The sequence below is a fragment of the Betta splendens genome, chromosome 15, assembly GCF_900634795.4.
Source record: "Betta splendens chromosome 15, fBetSpl5.4, whole genome shotgun sequence".
NCBI lineage: Eukaryota > Metazoa > Chordata > Actinopteri > Anabantiformes > Osphronemidae > Betta > Betta splendens.
The window spans coordinates 7,560,232-7,582,230 of NC_040895.2; the positions used below are offsets into that span (position 1 = coordinate 7,560,232).

Here is a 21,999-nt window from a genome sequence, read left to right on the forward strand (position 1 = left end):
GACCCCCCAAAACAGCCGCACGCATCCCATTAGGTAGTGTCTGGGCCCGTGGGGGAGGGGGGGGGGGGGGGGGGGGTGTCGGTGGCACCACGGCTGCTCGGTACCCACTAAAGTAGACGGTGAGGGCTATCAGACAGGCCGACTGGTGCATAGATGGGGGGTTCAAAGAGCTGGTAACTCTAAAGTCACATACAGTAGGTCCAGGAGGACGTCATTCCACAGATAAAAGACACATCTGGATTTCTTAATAAGCTTTGCTGGGGTCCAACAATGACAAGAAGCACAAGGTTAAAATAACAGCAAACCCCTTTTAAAAGACATTGACCAAAGAGTAACAAGTCAAATGGTTTCAGCTTTATTGTTGAGACAATTATAAAGGATATTGCACAGGAAGTCTAGACCAACCTCGACAGATACAGCATCTCCTCTAAAAACGTATAAAATAGAAAATAAAAACAAGCATCGGCCTGCACTGTTGTAAAATGAACCCAAATACATGTCATACTTGTTCTTGTTTGTTTCTCAATCCTCATTCTCGGCTGTTTAGGATTTATTCACCTACACGATGCTAGTCCTAAAGTCACAATACAACGTCTTGGCATTAAATCAGTCTGGTCACATACTTCTGATTGGCAAAAAATCACTGCTGCTGAATTATTTAAGCAGAGCTTAGGGCTTTACTCTGCTGCTTCTAATGGTGAAGTGTGTCTTTACAGAGTTAAAAAAAAGGGACAGACAACACAACTTTCATGGGGTTTGTCCCATCACGGTCATTGCAACTGTAAAAGGCTAAATCACTACCCTCAGCGTCAGCACTGCATAAGTGATGCCACTGGGAAAATCTGCTGTGCAGTTACTTAATTGTTGACCAAAAAGACCATATTAGCATTTAGCGTAATTTCCTAAAGGTCTTGACTCAATTACCATTACCCGTTATCTTTACAAACAATGAAAAAGGCCCGAAATCCTGATGTAAAAATGAAAATGACTTTCACTCCAAAAGAAGAAATCCAGCCTGTAGACAGCAGTGTGGTGTCTCTCAGTTTGATTCCTTTACAAGATCTTTAGTGTGAACACAAGATTAGCTTCTCTGTGGATTCACAAGTAAGCAGGGTACTGACACATCTTTAAGAGCGTGATATGTCCATGTGCGTCTGCAGTGCAGAGGACGTTAGGCCCGCGAGTCCCGTTGGCACCACCAGTCTGTAAGTAAAATTCACACTTCGGGAGGCGGACGTCTCACACTTTAGTCGACTTAGGCAAAAAGCAGCATCAACATTTTCGCTCTGTAAGGCCTAACGCGCCACAAATGGCTTTAGTGCAGCTATTTGGTGACTTCAACCTGCATTTTTGATTGTTTTTACACTGCTTCACATCAAATACACAGATCTGTAAACATTTACTATGAAGGTCGGCGTCAGTCAGTGCTGTTGTTTGGGACCCAGAGCCCTGCTGGGTTTAAATCTAGCTAAGCAGGGACTGATTGTTGCACACATTTTACTCTGTGGCGGGACAGAGGAACTGCAGCGCACTTGTTCCCGAAGACCCGCTGAAAAGCAGTGAAGCAGCTCACATGTGCTTACATTTCCTGTTCCCAGGTCCTAGTTTTTAGAACCGCCGGGCTTAAGGACCAGACGGGGCTACAATCCACAGCCAAAATGTCAGAATACAAAAAGGTATTAATAGCAACTCTTCTTACTGTACATTCATCCTCACCTACTCATGCACTGTAACATCATGCCATATTACTGTTCTAGTCAGTGACGGGCGATATTCCATATTATTCTAATTAATACCATCAATTGGGACACGTCTGGAAAGGAAATAATCAGTAAATGTATTCAAAAATATAGAAAATCTCCAACTTTATCCTTTAAAGGTAATTTGACCACTAAATTTAACACATAACCTAAATAAGCACACCCAAATCTGAATTATCCTCTATCATTTTAAAGATGTGTCTTTGTAACAGCCCTTTAGCATTTTTACCTTAGCTCAGACTCAGCTTCACACATGGTTGTTAAAAACTATTATTGTGCCCATAGAGTGATCAGGGAGGTCAGAAGAAGAGTGTTTAAATGCTGGTTGGATTGTCTACAAGTACAACTATATTATGTCCAAAAGTGATGAACTGCAGCACAGGAACAGGCAGACTGAAGGAACCGGGCTCTGCGCGGGCAGGACCGTGAGTTTACACACAGTTCACATTTGCATCATGTTCCCCTTTTAGATTTGGCACTGAAGAACAGAATACAGGGGTGTGGCAGGTGAATCACACTTACTAGTACTACCCCCAGCTTTTTAAAAGGAGGACAGTAGCTGCGCCATGAGTGGGAAGTTAGACTGAAGGTTTAATGATTCATGTTACTGAGGGAGGTAGATAGACTTTACAAGGCAGACTGCTGCTCTCAGGTGCCTTGAAAATCACCTTTAAGAGCGGCGGGGTGCCAGCCGAGTCATGATGGAGAAGGATAAAGCTAAGCATTGAAAACCAGTCAATGTGATAGTTTACACAATATACAAACGCTTGACCATCTCAGTCTCTGTGTGTCTGGAGCAGAAGGGTCACATTTACTTCTCCGGGGAGACCTGTCGAGCACAGCGTCAAGGGGACGCGCTCAGCAAAGAGGTTGGCTCTCAACACCAACGGCTGAAGTTCTCGTCTCTTCCTGTGCTTAAGATTAGAAGTCTATGATTATCATAGGCTGATTGGATTCCTAGAGAGGCTAGAAACGGGTGGACGGGTGTGAATCATTTACGTCTCACACAATCTGCGCTTGAGCTGTTGAAATATCCTTAGACACGAAAACGGCCACGGTGTCCGCGGAAGTCACAGGCAGGATATTTTGGTCGGTGGTGAGTGTTTCCACTTCAAGAATGTGAGAAAACAAAGAAGAGGCAGTTCCGAACTGTACAGAAGAGAGTCCTGGTGAGAAGAGAGAAGAAAACCCACGGCCCTGACACAGTTCTGGCTCTGCCCAAGGTTCAGCCATGGGACGAGAAGATGGGCCTGCTGATGTTGCTGTTGGTGGTCATAGCTGCTAGTTCCCACCTGAGGCGAGGAAGAGAAGAATTAAATTACATTTTGAATGTAACAACAATTTGACTGTTTGACTTATTAATTAGGGAAAGACCAGCGTGATGTTCATCATGAACTGGTTCTATTCAATGTAACTTATTCTGAGTCAATGCAAATCTACTGCACTGACACTCGATCAAGCAATTGTGAGACATTTGCTGTCACCCGGTGTCCCCCCCTTGTCCACATTAGGGCCTATGATGTGGACAAGGATGAGAGGAGGCCCCACTGTAACATGAGAACCAGGAGCACGGGCTGACAACAGGGTCTAGTGCTGACCTGATGACAGGTCAGAGGTTGAGCTCCAGATTGTTATCACTGGCTCTGGTTTCACACTCACTCCTTCTCAATTGCTTTGTTCGTTATTTTGTTATGCGCGTTTGTGCTTAAGAGGTGAGATTGGCACTGGGCCTGGAGATGCCAGTGAGGGGCAAAGGGAGTTAACCAGAGCCCTGTGACCCCGCCGAATAAATCTGAGAGGGGTTAAAAACACAACTGCAAACAGCAGAAGTGGGTGAATGTGCAAGGTGCCAGTGGTGACGCAAGAGAAGTCCTGGTGTACAACCACTTATTTCAGCTCTTTTAGGTGAATGTTCCTCATTCTTCATGTTTTTTTTTTTTTTTTTACTTAGGTACAAACTAGGAGCTCGAGCAGCAAATGGAAGGAAGCGCTGAGTAAAGACAACAGGATTGCTGCAACTGAGGCGCTGACTAATGCCGTTACATCCTGTCTGCATGTGATGACACAGAAACAGTAGAGACATTAATATTAACTACAAGACAGAGATAATCAATCATTCAGCAACTAGCTGTTCACATAGCAGCTTTTCTGAAAAATGATGTCACTAAGGTGTTGATTTATTGTGTCTCAGAGATTTACAAATGACTTTTAAACTACAGCAAACCGTTTCATAACTAGTGTTGGGACTGATCGTTCTCAGTGATTAATACTGATCAGTGTTGGCTGCAGCTTTCATAATTACAAAAACAATTAGGTTTGTATGCTCATTGTCAGGGTGTCCTTCTCTATAGACTGTACCTCTCTAGGCACCAGGTTTCTGAGCATGTGGCTTCTGAATTGGTTTGGCTGCATGTATGTGTAGCTTAACATTACAATGATTACTTCCTCTTCCTGCTTTTCTAGTCTGCATCTTAGCACCTTTTGTGCAAATTTTACACAGGCAATGAACAGACAGTAATAATGTGCCATCATGACTTCTCTATACATAAATAATCAGGCCATTAGTTTGAGGGCGATATAATTGTGAATAAACTACACACGTAGGTACTAGTCAGACAAAAGCTGGAGTAAAACCTACACATAGTTACATGAAGGATAATGGGTCATAATTAGCCTCTTTGAAAAAGTCCCTCATTACAGAGAGACATTGGGGACATTCATGACGAACATAATACAAACAGCACAAACAACAATATGTCAGTTCTGTGTTGCAGACAAGGATGATATTCTGACCTGATATCATGTGGGAGTCCTGACTGCTCCAGACTGTACTGGATAACAGCTATTTTGCATAACGTCTTCAAATTAGGGCCTGGAAAGAAAGAAAGAAAAATGAATCATATACTGATCACAGACACTGATCATACTCAGGCTAGGAATATCTATTTCAGCTGTGGGAATTTACCATAACATATACAAAGGTCAGAATGGATGGAAAATGTTTGGTTTTTACAGTACCATGACACAACAGCAGCTGAAACCACTATTGTGTATCCACACACAATGATGTCAGGGTCATGATGACGTAAGAATCGATCACCACGGTGAACAAGCTTTCATTATATCTGTTCTAATACCAAGGTTTCCTCACAACCACCATCGCTGCCACGGACAATCAACCATATGTCTGCAGATAACCGGTGTGAGGGCACATGCGACTGGCACGTTGAGGCAGGTGCCACAGGGGAAGTCACTGGGCACTGCCAGTCCCATACGCTCCCCATGTAAGCCCACCTACACAAACCGTGACTGCGGCCCCACGGCATTACAGGCTGCCCCGGCACAGGGAGGATGTGGCCAAATATGGTCGCGCAGGAGACGGAAGCGCCCCACGTGACCGCGCAAGGCAGGTGAGGGATGACGCAGTGATGCATTGGCTGAAAATAAAACTTGAGTTCAGACCTGATTATTTCTGATAAAATTGAGAAGGTTACTTACTGAAGTCTAAGATGTACAGGTCTGAATGATCCATGAGGTTAAATTCATCTCCCATTCCTTGCTCTGGACAGGGGCTGTAAAGAAAATGAGAGTAATCAGGATAACGCTCTTTAGTGCATGTGGTCAATAAGGACAGTAATAAATTCTTACATATGGATCAACTTCATTGTTTCTTCCCTTCAAAGAATTCCCCATAATTGTTTATCGACAGGCTCCTCTATATTAACTTAGGAATCTTTCCTTAATCACTAGTCTTTGTAATCTGCCAGCAGCTCCGCTCCCCTTATCATGAGCTGGCGTGATTTAGGCCCACAGGAAGCCGAGCAGCGCAGCGAGACGGCAGGCTGGCCCGCGATGATAGCCTCCCAGACCCACCCGTGCAGCCGGCGTTATCACTGCACATCTGTTTCCTGCCGCGGCTAAGCACACACCTGTGGCACCCGGCGCACCGCAGCCTCAGTCGCCGCGTTGCATCGTTAAGCCGGTCCATTAAGATGGAAAACTCCACCAGTTGAAATGAGTTAAAAATAGTTTAAAAAAATGCGACTCGAAGCAACAATCCACAGACTTCGAGAGCTGAATAAATACTTCTAGGAAGATTAACTCTCACAAGGCAGTAAGTATTCCTGGAAATGTTTTATGCACATTATCATTAATATCCAGAACAACTGGGCACCAGGGGCCGTGTCCAGACTAGCAGATAAAATGCACTTTGGATGAAACTGTCCTCTGGGTAGTGTAAAACTGCAAACAGGGTCATTCACTGAAATGTTTAGTGCCCATAATATCTGTGATGGAGAATGGCAGATTTGGCAGGTTCATGAGATGCTTTCTAGCTCTGTGGCGGGCATGTGTCCAACCAAAGACGCCTCAGACCACTACAGTACTGCTGATGCTCTACGAAAAGAAATGCAGGGGAATTTAGACCAATGGCATTTTCCTTCATAGCCAAACTATCCACTTGGTGAGGACAATACATGCATCTGCTCCTCCATCCATTTCTGTTCCTCTGTCCTCCCGTCCTCTCCATCGTGTCCTCCCTTTCGCTGCGTGTTCAGGATGTTGTAAGGGTTTTACGTTGCTAATCTTCCCTAAACAAACACGGTGGTGTCTTAAAGTGGCCACGAGAGGTGCAGAGCACGAGCGCGGCCGCCCCAGGGGACCAGCTGTGGAAGTCATTACGCCCCCTGCCCCCCAGGAGGTGATCCACCCGGGCTTATAGCATGCAGCTTCGTCAGAACACCTTTAACCACCCGAGGCCCCTTTATGATTGGACATCTGAGCATGCACCACTGGAAACAACATTCCCGCAGGATTGACACTAGCTTTCTTTTAATTGGTATAGGTTTTAAAATTAAGAAAACTCTTAAGACAACTAAAATGGACACGGAATGTTGATATATGTTAAACTGCAAGCAAGGTATTGGCCATTATTTTGAACCAGTGTCCCCCCTGACTTTTAAACTTGTCCCCTGGAAACTTCATCCTGGTTTGGATTGTTTGGAACCTTATAACATTAACTGGGTGGGTTGGATGAGGAGTAAATGAGACTGGGCCTATTACTGTCACTGTATTTTATGTTTTCACACACACACCTGCTTGCGCTTTGCCTCTGTGCAGCTTTAGTTGGCCCTTATCAACAGCTCAGCTTGAATAAATGAAAAGGAAAAATCCAAATGTGTCACTTTGGATACTGTATTTTTAGAAGTGGGAACAACAACAAGAGTCTGTCTCCATTAGAGAAGTAATGACAAGTAGCATCTCTATCTGGAGAGCACACTGCAGTAGCTGTCAACTACTGTGTGAGCTCACACGGAGAGAGAGTATTAGCCTTGGATGCTGACGCGTGAAAGGGTGCAGATAAGAGGATGCTTTAATGGGACCAACAAGAGAAACGGAGACCGCATAGCCTGGGACACGGCTTTCTCGCGTGCTCGTGGATAATGTCAGCCTGGGTGTGAAATTCGGCACAACATGAGAGGACGGCAATGCTTTATTGGTCACCACAAAAAAGGAAGAGGCTGTAGGGGATCAGAGAAAGAGGGGAAGAAGAAAGGGGTGGTCAGAGGTGTCTGAGGGGCTGCTAGGAGTTGGAAGCAGCGAAACCACAGCCCATGACTTTATGTGGCATCCTGGTGTTTGATGGGTCACTTTGTTACTCGATCAGCAAAGTATCCGTGTGTGTGAAAGTGCTCCTCCCCCTGCTGCAGCAGCGGTTCCCAGTCTGAATGAGGACTGAGTGATGCTGCTCCCCCACTAAAAAAACACCGGTTGCTATTTCAAACAACACTCAAATGAGCGTGTCTAATCACCCAATTGCCAGTCCTTTCTAGTAATGCACTGGCTGCTCCACCTCATTATCTTCCACACAGAGGTCTCAAAAACGGTAGAAGAGCTTAACTACTGTCCTAAAACTAATGAGGGAAACGCCACAGAGCCTGGGAACAACGAGTTGTGTTCACTAAGTGTTCAGGAATTTAATTGCACGCAAACTTTTAGAAAGTCCACCAGTGACGCCTCTGTTTCCTGAACACAAAGGCACACAGGTCTGCTGTTGTACATGTTTTCATTGGCTTCATTGGCCACATCCTCAATCTGCATGTTTCTCCACTACCTATTGAACTTTGGTCCTTTAGAACCATCCACCAAACAGGAACTCATCACAAGCAACAACTTCCTGCAGGACATCTTATCAGGATGGCCAGACATGTGCTCATGAAACAGCTGTGGACAGAAATACTTAATTTATTTAATTTATTCATTATCAAAAATATGGAACAATTAAATTGTCACAGATGGTTGTTAATAACAAAGTGTCTGTTTTGTACTTTTACCATCAATGCAAAAGGTAAAAATATTTGAGTTCTGAATTGAAGCCTCCCAATACGATAGAAGGGTTTCGTCTGACTATTACGAAACCTGCAAAGGTTTTGGAGGGAAACTCCCAAACAAATCCAACCGACTCAGTTATCACAAAATGATAGATTCTCATTCATTTCTCTGGCTTAATCTTCACCGTCTCACCTCATCTTACCAAGATATCTATGCCCCCTCCTGGGCCGTGGCTGGACAGTGGATTAGGCCCGGTGGCAGGCCAGACCTAAGCCCCATGCAGAGGGTGAGACACAAACTACAGCTGGCTCCCAGAGAGAGACGCCTGACTTAAGATTAGGCAGAGAGGATGCCAGCCACCACTGAAGCATGCATCTCAGATTGCAGCTGCTGTGAACGAAACTGGATGTGGACTGGAAGACAACTGGGCCAGCGCGCGCGCACACACACACACACACACACACACACACACACACACACACACACACACACACACACACACACACACACACACACACACACACACACACACACACACACACACACACACACACACACACACACACACACACACTCTTATTTAGGGACTATTTTAGACCATTTGTTAAGAAAGGTTATCAGCTTTGTTGCCTTTGCATTGAGGAAGAGAACATTTAATGGTGCGTAACAGCCTTGAACACGCACCTGGTTAATATAGAGGAGGAGGTCAAAAGGTTGTCGCAGTCTTCTGTGAAGTCAGCAAATTTATTTCTAGAAAAATAAGGTACTTCCTCTCACCAGCTCATAAGAATGAAGCCACCGCCAGACTGTTGGTTGGAAAGTCCTGACATATACAACCACACAGTTGTAATAAATGGATGACTCGTGATAAGACAGGAGCGTATTCCAGAGTGTGTTAGCTTATTGCGAAGTAAAGGCTGTGAATAAACAGCCATACGTACAATTATGCTGTGCTTTGGTTGATTTTTACTTTTCCACAGAGACGTTTTTGTTGTCAAAGACAAACTACTATTTGGACAAGTTAGTTTATGTGAACAACAGCATCACGTATGCAGCTTGTTTATTTGAGCTGCTGTGTAACACTCCACCCTATGACTCCTTAATGTACACAGCCCGTTACTGGGTTAAGGAGGGTTAAGATGCAGGTGAAATACTATCATGAGCTTGTCTTTGAAGAGTAAATCACAGTGTTGCTGTGCTGCCCCGAGGTCTTGTCCCGCCACGTGCGGGATGCCCCATATCCTGCTGAGGTCACCTCCACTGTTTGACAGCTTTATCTCAGACATGCTAAACACACACGCACATGCACGCAGTCAATAATAAAGGAAACTTCTGCAGCCTACCCTTTGACACTGAGGGCCAACTGACAACATGTGTGCGGCATCAAACTCCGTGTGCTGGTGATAGCCATGTTTCCTTGGAGCCAAGTTCTGATTTTAAGATATTATGGGCTGCTGTAAATGCATCATAGGGATTAGGGGTTTATTTTACTTAAACAATCAAACAACTTCTAAACCATGAGTAGTTTTTTTTTTTTTATTCAGTATCTAATAACAAAATAAAAGCCCTTCAGAATCGGTTCTTCTCTTGCTGAATGCAGTGTTTAGTCTAAAATTTGACTGGCACTTTAGACAGTGATAACAAGCCACACTTTAACAAGCTGGATTATCACAACAGCAGCCTTTTTAGCCAGGGATAAGCTGCACAATGCCCTCGTAGGTGATATAAAGGTACCAGGCTTTTGACCTTCTTGGTCTATTAAACAAAATCACCGAGCTATGCATCGCTCCAGTTCAGGAACGTGCTGTTTGGATGTGATTAGTTAGATTCCACACAGATTAAATATCATGGAAAGCTTTTGGTGGATTAAACAAGAGGGTGGGTGTGAAATGTTTTGGCTAGCAGTGAGATTACCTGCTATGTGGTCTCCCCCCTTTCTCAGAGTACACAAGCCACACACTTAGCCTTCACAATGACAGGAAAACTGAAAAGTTTGTTTGAATCTGAATTGGAACAGCTTGTTAACACATCTACTAATATATTTAAGATTTTCTACTAAATAGGTTAATGAGCATAAATATTTCCACATCTATTGTTGGGGTTGGCATCAACAAGCATTTGTACCCAGCAGATCTGCATATTTCCAAATGGAACACATGCGTTAAGGCTGGCAAAGTAAGCGCGTGTTTAGATCCACCACTCTGACGTCAGCTTGACAAGAGGAGCCGTGAGTCATTTAGTCATGTGAATACTCCCAGACAGACAAACGCACACTTCACCGGAAACAAGAGTGATGGAATGGGTCCCACTAGCCTCTGTGCTAAGCACAGACCAGAAGGAAATCTCAGCAGTGGCCAACAGCAACTAATGCCGTTTGACTAAAATTCTGAACCAAAGGAAGTGAATCATGATGCACAGTGATATTTTAGGGCTTTTTCAAGACTCACATGCGTAGCTTCTCAGCTTGAAGACACCATGTCCTGGAAGCATAATAGTAGGAACATGTTGACTGCATATGAATTAAAGACAAAGGCTAGAGGGTTTAACGGCTCTAGAATTAAATTTCTATTCTACTACAACTAACAAACTTTCTCTAGATTATTTTCTGCATAGCGTGGGCACAGTGAGGTGTGACATCACCCACAGATTTGCAGTTCATCTGGTTTACAAGCTTGCAGCTTAAAGTTAGTGACATGTTTTCTGCATGGCAGGACTTTTAAATGAAAAGACTTCTCAAGCCTTAGACCAAATGCTGTCTTATAGAAAACATTAGTCACAGTTCACTTTTGCTACCTGAACGACAAAATGCTGTTACACATTAAAAAACATATTGGAAAATCAAAAGGACAATTTTATCTAATTTAGAAACAATAAATAAATGCCCACACTTTCTAAATAGCATTTAGCTGGAGGCAGGATTATATGTAGTCAGCATCTGGGGGCTGTCCATGAACTTTGGGTTACTTCCATTCAGCTTCCAGCCATGGCAGCTGGTCTGAATATGGAAGTTTTCACCTGGAGAATCTATTATTGCCGCCTTCACATGAATACAGATAATACCTTTCTGATGTCAATGGATTACATCTGAATCAGACACATTACCTGACCCTCCCTGAGGACAGTGACGACATCAAATGGACTCATTGGTTGCTAAAGGCCAATGAACAAAACCGACAGAGGCCTATGTTGCTTACTATAATAGGCAGTTTAAACCACCCACAGTCACATGCTGCATGGTTAAAAAGGCACAAACTCTAAGAGGCTGAAACATTTGCATAATAAAAAATGAACACATTTAATTTTATATAAAGTCAGTCATCTTTACAGTGTTTGCTGAGTCATAAATACTTGTCGCTGTAAAAATATAAATGAACCAATGAAATGAATATGCATCATCATGTCCAAGTAGTTCAAGGACCAGTGCCAGATTTGCCTTCACAGATTTCTAGCTGTCTCGTCCCAGCATGCCAATCTGTCATGTCCTTGTTCACATCCTGCACCTCGTAGGATGCCCTGTTCCCAAGCCCAAAATGCTTCCTGATTTAGCTCAACCTGGGCTTTTCGTAAGCAATTATACACAGAGTGTGATCAATGCCAACGATGACAACATAGACTCAGCGGGTGATCCATAATCTATGTGGCGCTGTTGTACGGCAAAAACACGAGCAGTATTCAGCTCCTTGGGTGATGAATAAATAGCTACATGCTCGTATTCTGGTCACTGTGTGTAGGTGAAGGTCGGTGCAGGTGGAGTTAGTCATGCGCGGGTCGTCCTTCGTGGGGCAGTGAGCAGGTCTCAGTAAATGAGTGTAGCAGAGGCTCTGAGGGTATATCAAATTGCACTCTGTGAGAAAGAATGCTCCCTGAGGTCATAAATCAGAGATGGGGCAGAATTTCGCGCCTTTCTGCAGCTCCCCAGGCCTGTTTACGCTGATGTAAGTGGCACTCAATAGGCTGCCACTAATTCCCAGCCTGTCATCCGCACTCACACACGTACACTGATTTTCCCCAAAGAAATGCAAGTGTGGCCCAAAAGCACACTACACTACAAACACATTGGAGAATTCAACATCTATATGTTTGCCAAACAACTACACTGTATAACAATCAATATATGTGTTCACACCTTTGTGTTATGTGAAGATCATTTGAAAGCAAAAAGCAGCTAGACTTAACAGTTTAATAAATTATTCCTGAACAAATTCCTGCAGGTAAAATAAACATCCAGCTGTGTATAAATATCAACAGAAGGGCTCTGTTTTGGATCAGTCTGAAAGGACAACCAACCCGAGAAAACAAGTCGTGGACCATAAATTTCAACACAATTTCCTTGGCAGACTTGGCAAAATGAGGAGCCCCACAAGGAATACAAGCAAGGTGTCCAACAAATAATTCATGACAGCCTGTGCAAACATTTGTCAGCTGCACTTAGACAGACACCAATAACTTTTTAGCCCCATTAACTGCCCTAATGCTCATTCATGCCAAAGTAAACACAGAACACGGTAATTACTGATTTAAAAGATAATTTCATGTTAAAATAGTAGTGGCAAATAAAAAAAAACACACATCCACGTATAGAGTTGATCCTTCTAACAGTAATCAGAGTCAATCGAGGCAGAAGTTGAAGCACAAAACGAAGCTTTAAACCTTTTTAGTAGAAGACAGATAATAAAGGAATAATTAGAAGACACTTGCACTGTGTGTTTATGTCTTAGTTATGTGTGTGCACGTGCTTATGAGAGTTCCTGTGTGTAAGAGGCTTATGAGAGCTCGTGTAAACAACAGAACCGCAGCGCTGCTTAGGAGGACCTGTGTGGCCAACACGCTCAGAGCCTGCAGGGATCATGTTCTCATTTGTACAGTAACGGGGAAAAAACATCTTAGCAGACTTAAAACAACTGTATTTGAATGTTCTCAACTATGAACAAGTTTTTTTTCCACCCATGTTTTTTTTTTCCGTAAGCATTTATCTTAAGGTGAAACACTCACTGGCTCTGGTTTCCTTTAATGAAATCTGCCTTGAAAGGTTTAGACAGGATGTTGTAGATATTACGTGGTGTTTGATTTCTGCCTCTGCTCAGCCAACATCCTCCATCATTCAAGTTGCCCCTGAAACACTCCCTTTCTCAACCCCAGTCCTATCTGCTCACAACAGGAAATCATGACTCCTCCAAACCCATCCTGTCCTAATCCCGAGAAACCAAACAGGCTTCAGGACCAACTATCAATTTCTTTACGTTAAACCTTTTTCATCAGGTGTCATTATCATCACTTTAATGATTTTTGACTAAAGCTGTTTTTACAAGCACCATTTTTAGATTATTTAATATATATATATATATTTACTTGTAACTAGAAATTTAAAATGGAAGTGTTAATATTAAAATAAATAAATATATATATATATATATATATATATATATATATATATATATATATATATATATATATATATATATATATATATATATATATATATATATATATATAATGTTTTTGACAAATTACTGTTAATACTATACTGTTATATTTGTTAATAGTTTAATTATGGCTATAATGTTGTTGCATAATGGATGAATCCAGATTACACTTGCGTATTTGGGTGCTGGAGCGGTGGAAAACGAATTCATCAGCAGCAGAGGCCTTGACGGCTTCAGGCCCTGTAGACGCAGTGGAGCTGGGAGGACCCTTATCCACGGCCTCCTGATCGTCACTATCAGGCTCCCCCAGTGGGGCCGGCCTGATAACACAGCCCCACTGATAACAGTAACCCTGGTCCCAGACCATTCTGGACCATGCTAACACTGTTGGCTACCTCATTACTCCACTGGCTACTGGCCTATCACAAGTCTGTCACCAGGCCCAGTGGCATCTCACCAGCTACAATCCCCTGATAATCACTGCTGACTTACGACAAACGAGGGAATCATCACAGACTGTTGTCTACAGGAGCCAGACCCCCCATTTGGTATGCTCTCTGCTCAAACTCCTCAAAAACACAGAATGCTATTCATCCTGAGACTGTCTGCATCATAAAGATTGGGACAAACAATGAAAAGGGTCAAAATATATAAATTTAAATGAAGGAGTTGGCAACAATCCCAGACTCCTGCCAACCTCTGAACTGACAAAGTAGTTTTTTCACATTACTTCTAACACATATTTTTGCCAAGTGGAGACTATTTGTTTTTGGGGACAGTGACGTGCACTGAAAAAGTTTATGTTAATCACATTGATTCAAAATTCAATATTTAGTTCACTTTGGCTTTTAAAGATCAAGTTGAATAATGAGTTAAGAGCTACAGCGTTAGCCAAAACTAAAATCTCCATAAACAAGCAATAATGACATTGATACTCTTTTTCTGAGATCAAAGGTGAACTACAGAGTCAGCAATGAATATTTATGATACGATTATATAATACATTCTTATATTATAAAGTATAATATGTATTTTTTTCCAAGAAGCAGGTTAGCCAAAAACCTTAAAGCATATTTTAGACGACCATCATTGATTTCAAAGCCAAAAGTGGCCAAATGTTTTCCAACATAATCTACAACACCTAAATTGATCATATTCAATTGATGGAAGACTAATATTTTGATCAGTTGGTTGTGACACTACAGTATGTTCTCTTACACAAACAATAGCTCAGGAGGCACATAGTAGTTTAATCGTGTCATGTCAGCAAGGTGAGTCAGTCACAGTCAACAGTGAACATGATATGTAATTTTTGCAGCTATGTGTAAACATTTCCCCTAAACAATAATAATAATAATAATAATAATAATAATAATAATAATAATAATAATAATAATAATAATAATAATAATAATAATAATAATAATAATAATAATAATAATATGAACCAGTAAAATATTACAAGTGAATAACTGTTTTTATTGCAATTATTAAAATAATCTGACATTCCCTGGGCTTAGAGAAAATAAGTAGTTTGAGTATTAATTCCTTCCTCACCTGGTTCCACCAAAGAGGATGATTCGATCTCCAACCATACAACAGCACTGCCGCCTACGTGGACATGGGCCTTTCCCCTTCGGCTCCACCTTGTTCCATGAAAAGGCTTCTGTAGCATGTACACATGAGATAACAAGACATTTGAGATAACAAGAGTAGAAATTATCATTTCACTATCAGCTGACTTTACTTCCAAAGTCTGTCTTGATTCAGCACAAATTGGGTTGTTTGGCACAACACATTTTGATCTGTGGGAGCTGCTTTACAAAAAAAGTCTCAGCTGTTAACAGTTACATAAACCTGCTGGGGCTTCCCATTATGTCTGCAGTTAATTTAGCCTACTGCTATATTTAAACACAAGGGCCAGGGAAAAGAAAAGAAAAATAAAACAAGAAAACACATTTATAGAATCTCATTTCTTCTGCTATTTTGCTTTTTTTCAAGTGTGATGAGTGACTGTGCTAAATCTCTCCAGGTTGTTCCATATAAGGATAGACTGTGCTGGTTTCACACTCTGAGCCACCAGCATCATTGCATCTCTATAGCAACAGGTCATTCAGACCTTAGAAGACCATTAGAACTGTAATTGATGTACTGCCATCTACTGGATGACAAAACATAGGTTTGATGTTTAACAGCAAATAACAAAAGATTCAGAGTACACACATCTACACAATAGATGAAAAGTTACCATAATAGTAATTTACCATATGTGTCAGTAATATCTGGAATTATTATGATGACTATCAAAAAATGCAGTAGTTGTGAGAGAACAAGGTTTATGGGTTTGTCGCAGACTGTAGAAGACAGTGTGAATTACACTCTACAGAAGTGGGCCAACATGTGTAACCACTGTTAATGCTGAGGTAAAAAGTCATAAATATAGAATGATCACAAACAAGGTAAGTGTACACACAAGCCTATTTACTATTTTCCCCATTGAAATGTAAATTTGCAGTTAATCACCTGGATTGAATTTCCAAAGGTCGTTGAAGTGCCGATCCAAGTGAGCATTGTAACCCCCGAATATGTAGAGCTCTCCATTGTAAGAGACTTTGGGGAAACAAAGAAACACTTGTTGGTTCAGTGTATCAGGAGGAACAATTGAATGTGAAGCACAGTAAATATGACCTAAATTGTTATATTAGCGTCCGAACAGAACATATACATTCATATTTCAAATACTTACTACATTGTTTAATCATTACATTATTTGTTTAGCGATGGTTGTAATTTTGTCGATGCAATAACGAGGAAAGTGTTCATTACAGTGACTTCAAGTCTGCGTTCGACTTACACGCTGAATGACTCCTGCGCCCCTCCGGCAGCGGCTGCGTTGAAGGAGTGTTCAGCCAGCAGTTGGTCTCTGTGTCGAACACTTTGATCTTGTTGCAGTAGATCTCGTTATTGGAGTGAAAGGGACCAAAGCGATCTGCTCGCCCTCCAAACACAAACATCTTTGTCCCAATTATGGTGGCTGAGTGGAAGTCTCTCCACTGTGCTGGAGAGCCCTGCAGAAAGGAAGCCCAAAAAGGACATTTCAGTGTTTTAATTTTACACTGAAATACATTAAAATAACCTTGTTCTTAATTAACCTGAACTACACATTATGAAATAACTTAGTTCAACATTGTTCATGTTTGTCAAACTTTCTATGCTCATTATGACCTGGGTAAAGTTTGACCTTCACAGATTTAATTTGAGTTAACAGCGCCATCTAGTGACCAACTAAATATAAAACCCCTTAAGCACTCTGTCTTACACAGGTACATGGTGGGTTGTAATGAGCTTAGCAAAACACTTTCTCAGAATAATAGCAATTAATCAGTTTCAGCAGAAGTGCATAACAAAAGGTAAGTCTTAACGTCCTCTGCATTTACTTGGTCTGTAGTTATGGTAAAGTCATTCACACACCTTCTTTTTCCAGAATGTGCTGCCATTGTTTCCACAAATTGTATTCAAAGAAACAGGCTCTTTAAAATGCATAAGAAACAGAGGAGTGGAAGAGAATGGAATTTTACAAAACAGGTTGTCTGTGCCATTTTACAGGTATTCAAATAGCAAGTATACACTGTACTGCATGCGGGATTAAAATGACTGGAGCAAATTGAGCTCGGGAAGCAGCACATGCAGACCCAAATCATAACCGCTAATCGAAAAAAGGGGACTGTCGAACCATGCCCCACATTTACCCTGGGCCCCCCCTCAGGGACTGGAGATGATGTCTGAAATATACATAACAAGCATTTCTCACATGAGCAGGTTGAAAGCATACAAACACAAATGGCATTTCCTAAAAGGGGAGTGTATATAATCCCCCGTGAGGCTTTTTGTGCTTGGCCCCCTACCAGGGAGCTGCATTACATTGCAGGGCCTTTGTACCCAGCCAATATCACTGTTTGCGTAACAACACTGCCAACTAAACTAATAACCAATGGTTTGCTCATTTCCAGCATTGAATTTAACTGAGCATGCTGCCAGTGGATTCTCTCTTTGTGGTTTTTCGAATACCAGCTCCAGTTTTTAAGACATTAGAACAGGACATTTTAACTTACTCTGGCATTAATTAACGACCAAACCATGGTGGTGGTGTCCAGCTTGTGAATGTCATTAGAGAAGCAATCAGCCTACAAAAAAAGCACAGGACCCAAATTAAATTCTGTTTTAATGTTCAGGGACCAGTGAAGACTGATATAAACTCACCAGCTGCTCATATCCACCAAATATGTACATTGCCTTCCCCAGGACGCAGGCGGAGTGGCCATCCCTTGCCCCTGGAACGGTCCCCGAAATCTTGGGTGTGAACCATCTGTGGGTGTCTGTGCATGAGGAAGAGTGCGTTAGCTCAAAGCTCTCCTGTCGGGGCCCTAACCTCTTTTTTAGAGTACAAACAGTTGACACACCATGTGACTCATGTACAACATAAACAAGCAGGTGTTTTGCCTCCTTGACATGAAACCATTTTTCTCTTCCTTTATGCCATGATGATCAAACAGGTGCATAAAACTGTCACTTAAGTACGCAAGTTAGATGAAGGTGTACTTACTGACATCAAAGGCATAGAGCACATTGCAGGCCCCCTCTGTGTCATTACGCCCACCCCAGAGGTAGATAATATCATCCAGCAGCACAGCTGTGTGGCCATAACGCATGTATGGCACTTCACGGGCACGCTCGTGTCCTCCCGTCCTCACCGGAGGCAGCTTCATCCACCGCAAAGACACTGAATAATAAGTAATAAAGAAAGGTATTTGTTGTAATGTAAAACTTGAGCAGGTTTGTGAACTAGAGAACACAGGGTGAGAACTGGAAGGTGTTGTGAAACTCAAATTAAGTCAAAGTTCAGCGGTGACAATTTAAAAAAATGCTTAACATAGCAGGATTTTTTTTCTCCATTTTCTCCATTACTCCATGACAAAAAGCAACCTGTTGTGAAGCACTTGAAAGAAAGAAATAATGCTTATTTACCAGTTGATATACTTATTTATTTTGAGGGGCTCAAAGACAAAGAGAGAAGTAAAAAGTCTAAATAAACAGATGTGAAAAGAAAAGGGTGAAAAAAAATCAAAGGACTTTAACACACAGCAAGCGCCGGTTTAGAACAGACTTCAAAGAGAAGGTGCACAAAGTGAGTGACAAGCCAGAATACTGAAACAAAAGCTAAGGCGGCGCCGTTTCCATCTTAATCAGCCAAGGGCACGTTACCGAGGTTTGGTTGTACGAATGCTGGGATAAGCAATAGCAGGTGAGTCCAAGCTACTTCAGGAGGTAGTGAACTCCTGCAGCAGATGGCTGACCACACACAGGTGTTAAAGTACTGCACATGAAACGCTTTTATAAAAGCTAAACTGGCACATCCAAAGCAAACACCTGTGCTTAACAGGGAGCACCAGCAAAAGCAACTAACAGAAAGATCTCCACAAACCGCAATGGAAAGGCAGCTGGTGAAGTCACCGTTGAAAACTAGTGACGCTTCTACAACCAATAAGATGTTTTACCTTTACTTACGAACTCGAATAACAAAAACTGTATGTGACTGCTTGAAGTAAAAAAAGTGTTATTAAAATATATGTTCTGTTACAAGTCAGTGTGTATTTGAGATTGATTTATTAATGTTGTTGTTCAAAAGAAGCTTAATACCAAAAACAAAGATTCTACACCAGCTAAACACACAAACACATTTGAAACCAATGGAGTGTTAAGAAGTCATACACCCAATTTCTTAGCGTTCCTAAACTACATTCATATGTATCATTACACATAATGTAGAATGGCAATTTACCTGTGTTGAAGACATGCACGTCAATCTGACGGAGTGTCTCGTAGTCCTCCCCAGAGCAGTAGCCTCCAAAGGAGTAGACTTTGTGCCCCACAGCCACAGCAGCATGGTTGACTCTCCGCGGTCCTCCTTCTAGGTGCACCGACCAGCGCAACATTCCACGCGCAAGCACCTCTGCAACTGCAAGTCCTTAGACCATCACTTGGATCCCGTCAGGCCAGCGTCACTGGAACCTGCGATCGCAACGACACGAGGAGCGGCGCTCAGAGCAAGTGACGAGTGGGAGGTGCCGTCAAACCGTTTGTCCTCTTGGGTTAAGAGTCGCTCTGCTCTCTCTCCTCTGTCGGTGCTGACAGCTTCACAAGCCCCTACATTATCTGAGCTGGGACAGTATTTTAAGAGGTCCTATTTCTTCCTGTTACCTCTCGTCACTGCACCCTCCAACTGCACTACCAATGTTTTGAATATAGAATCACTAAATACCTACGCTACTTTTTGTGTCATCCCAACATTTCTCCACATAAACTAACACAGTTTTGTAACAACCTTCCTGAGGTTACAGAGGTGTTGAACATATAATCTATTCAAATGACAGCTATGAGGAAACTGGCCCTTGAGTGTCTTGGTAGCTGGCTTCGCAGGACTGGATGGCAATGCAAATTAAAAATGCTGTGTGAAACCCAAGCTCTCAGTTTATTTAGACTTGGAAACTACATAACAAGTTTCACAAACAACTCCACTGGGCCTGTGCTGTTTCTGTCTCAAGGACTCGCTTTCTCAATGACCTTCAACCTTTGTTTGGTCTTAAAAATAACCCCCCAGACGACCATTTACCATGGGCCCTTCTATTTCTAGCACACACATCTCTGAGGAGCCAGAGCTAAGCACAAGTTGAGAACACTTTGTTAGAAATGTTGTGTTCTTGATTATTTGTTTCATGTCTTTTGGAGTCAATAGTAACACGTCAATGTAAATTCAGGTCTGAGAGTGTAAGTGACTACTCATTTTTATCATACTGTTGAAGAGATAAGAAGCCATATAATATCATATATAATAGATAATATAATATAGAAGCCCTATTACTGATACTGTAAACAGGATTCAGTAGCATTGCCTTCAGAAAGTAAACAGCTTCCACGTCGATTATGAGAAAAGGTGCAGTTAGAGCTGCGGTGGATAAAAAGCAATTTCTACATTCTACTGACTCGCCGAACAACATACTGCTTGAATGAGGTGGCAACTGGTGTTGACACTGAAAACCTAAATGACAGCGGCTGCGTAGAAAACGGAAACTCTGAAAATTATACACACCAACACGTGTGCCTCACTTGGTTACATGGACTGGGATCAGATCCCGGACGGATCAGGGTAATGCTAATCTGGACCCGGTGACAGCGAGCTGTAACTACAGTTCCCTGAACGCCACACACAAGCTAGCCGACGTTAGCTGTTGAACAGGGGAGACGCGGCTCTGGGTGACAGCGGCCACGTTATCTGTCAGACTGAATTATCAGACCACAACGCAAACTGTACAGCAGCCCATGTAATGATAACATCGCCCAGCTGTTTGTTTGCACAGAGGGGGCAGAAGCTGTAGCATGCTAGGCTAAGGCTAATCTGTAGAACATACCCTATATAGCTGTGAGCGGGCTGACTTGAACCGAATGAGAACTGACCGACAACAGCGTGTCCTTGCATTCTGACGCTCCGTCTGGTTTACGGCGATAGTCGTGGCAGGACGGACGTAATTCCTCTACCTTGCAGGTCGAGCCGTTTGTGGTTAGGCGGTGTCTGAGCAGGCAGTGCTATCCACTGGGAGTCACTACCGGCTCCCTCGTGACGTGTTAGGAAGAGAACTGTCCGCGAGCGCCCCCTGCCGGCCCATCGCGTATCGGGGAAAACTGGTTTGCACATGGATAATAGATAAAGTAAAAAAAGTTAACTTCTTCCGGCTTTTTCACATCAGGGAGAGAACGACTCGCTTGATTGTTTTTTGACATGTTTGTTTTTTACCTGTCTGATGCAACTCCTCTATTTATCCGGCTCGGGACCGACACGGAAGCCACTGGCTTGAAACTCCTGCGGCTAGATTCGAACCAGTAAAGTAAATATTATTATTAATATTAAAGTAAATAATGATATTAAATATTATTTAAGTGTTTACGTTGGCGTTTATTGAGCACGGTTTATATCCAATCACGAATCCAATTAAGTTTTAAAATAAAGTGCATTAAATGAAATAAAGCTAATTTTAGGTTGAATGCTCGCATATCACTGATTGTGGTTTTGGGGGTTCCTTTCTAGATATTGTGCTTTACTTGATGAAAGCTGAACTAAAATTCATCTAAACACTATTACCTTCTATTACTAACACTGCTGATCTAGCTTTACACTTGATGGGGCCATAAATTAGAGGTGACGAAAAAAAAAAGTAATAGAAGAAATATATAAATATGTCAAAACTTCATAACTATGACTTGTCTCAACCTTTGCATATACTCTTTTCTGCATTCAAAAATATGAAGAAAATAATATGTGGAACTATGGTTATGCTGCTGATACCTATTTATTTAGTCTCTTAATATCCATGTTAAGGCTCAGACCCACTTCTAGGAAGACGATAGCGTGTCAAGCATAATTTCAGCAGTAG

At 42.2% G+C, this 21,999-nt stretch overlaps 1 protein-coding gene across 3 annotated transcripts; it reads right to left on the reverse strand.

The window, feature by feature from the left end:
* Positions 1 to 332: 332 nt before the first annotated feature.
* On the reverse strand, positions 333 to 21,226 carry klhdc3 (kelch domain containing 3). 3 transcript variants are annotated; one of them, XM_041074057.2, is made up of 11 exons: positions 21,107 to 21,226; positions 19,353 to 19,582; positions 18,117 to 18,293; positions 17,774 to 17,889; positions 17,626 to 17,697; positions 16,368 to 16,581; positions 16,037 to 16,123; positions 15,071 to 15,179; positions 5,259 to 5,332; positions 4,554 to 4,632; positions 333 to 3,052 (listed from the first exon to the last, which is right to left on the reverse strand). In XM_041074057.2, exons 2-11 carry the CDS (start codon positions 19,504 to 19,506, stop codon positions 2,986 to 2,988), a joined length of 1,149 nt encoding a protein of 382 aa, XP_040929991.1. In that variant the 5' UTR covers positions 19,507 to 19,582; positions 21,107 to 21,226; the 3' UTR covers positions 333 to 2,985. The 3 variants fall into 3 exon arrangements, with proteins under 3 accessions (XP_040929991.1, XP_029031753.1, XP_040929990.1); XM_029175920.3 differs by having other exon boundaries at positions 21,026 to 21,199; XM_041074056.2 differs by having other exon boundaries at positions 20,980 to 21,199.
* Between the last annotated feature and the right edge of the window lie 773 nt (positions 21,227 to 21,999).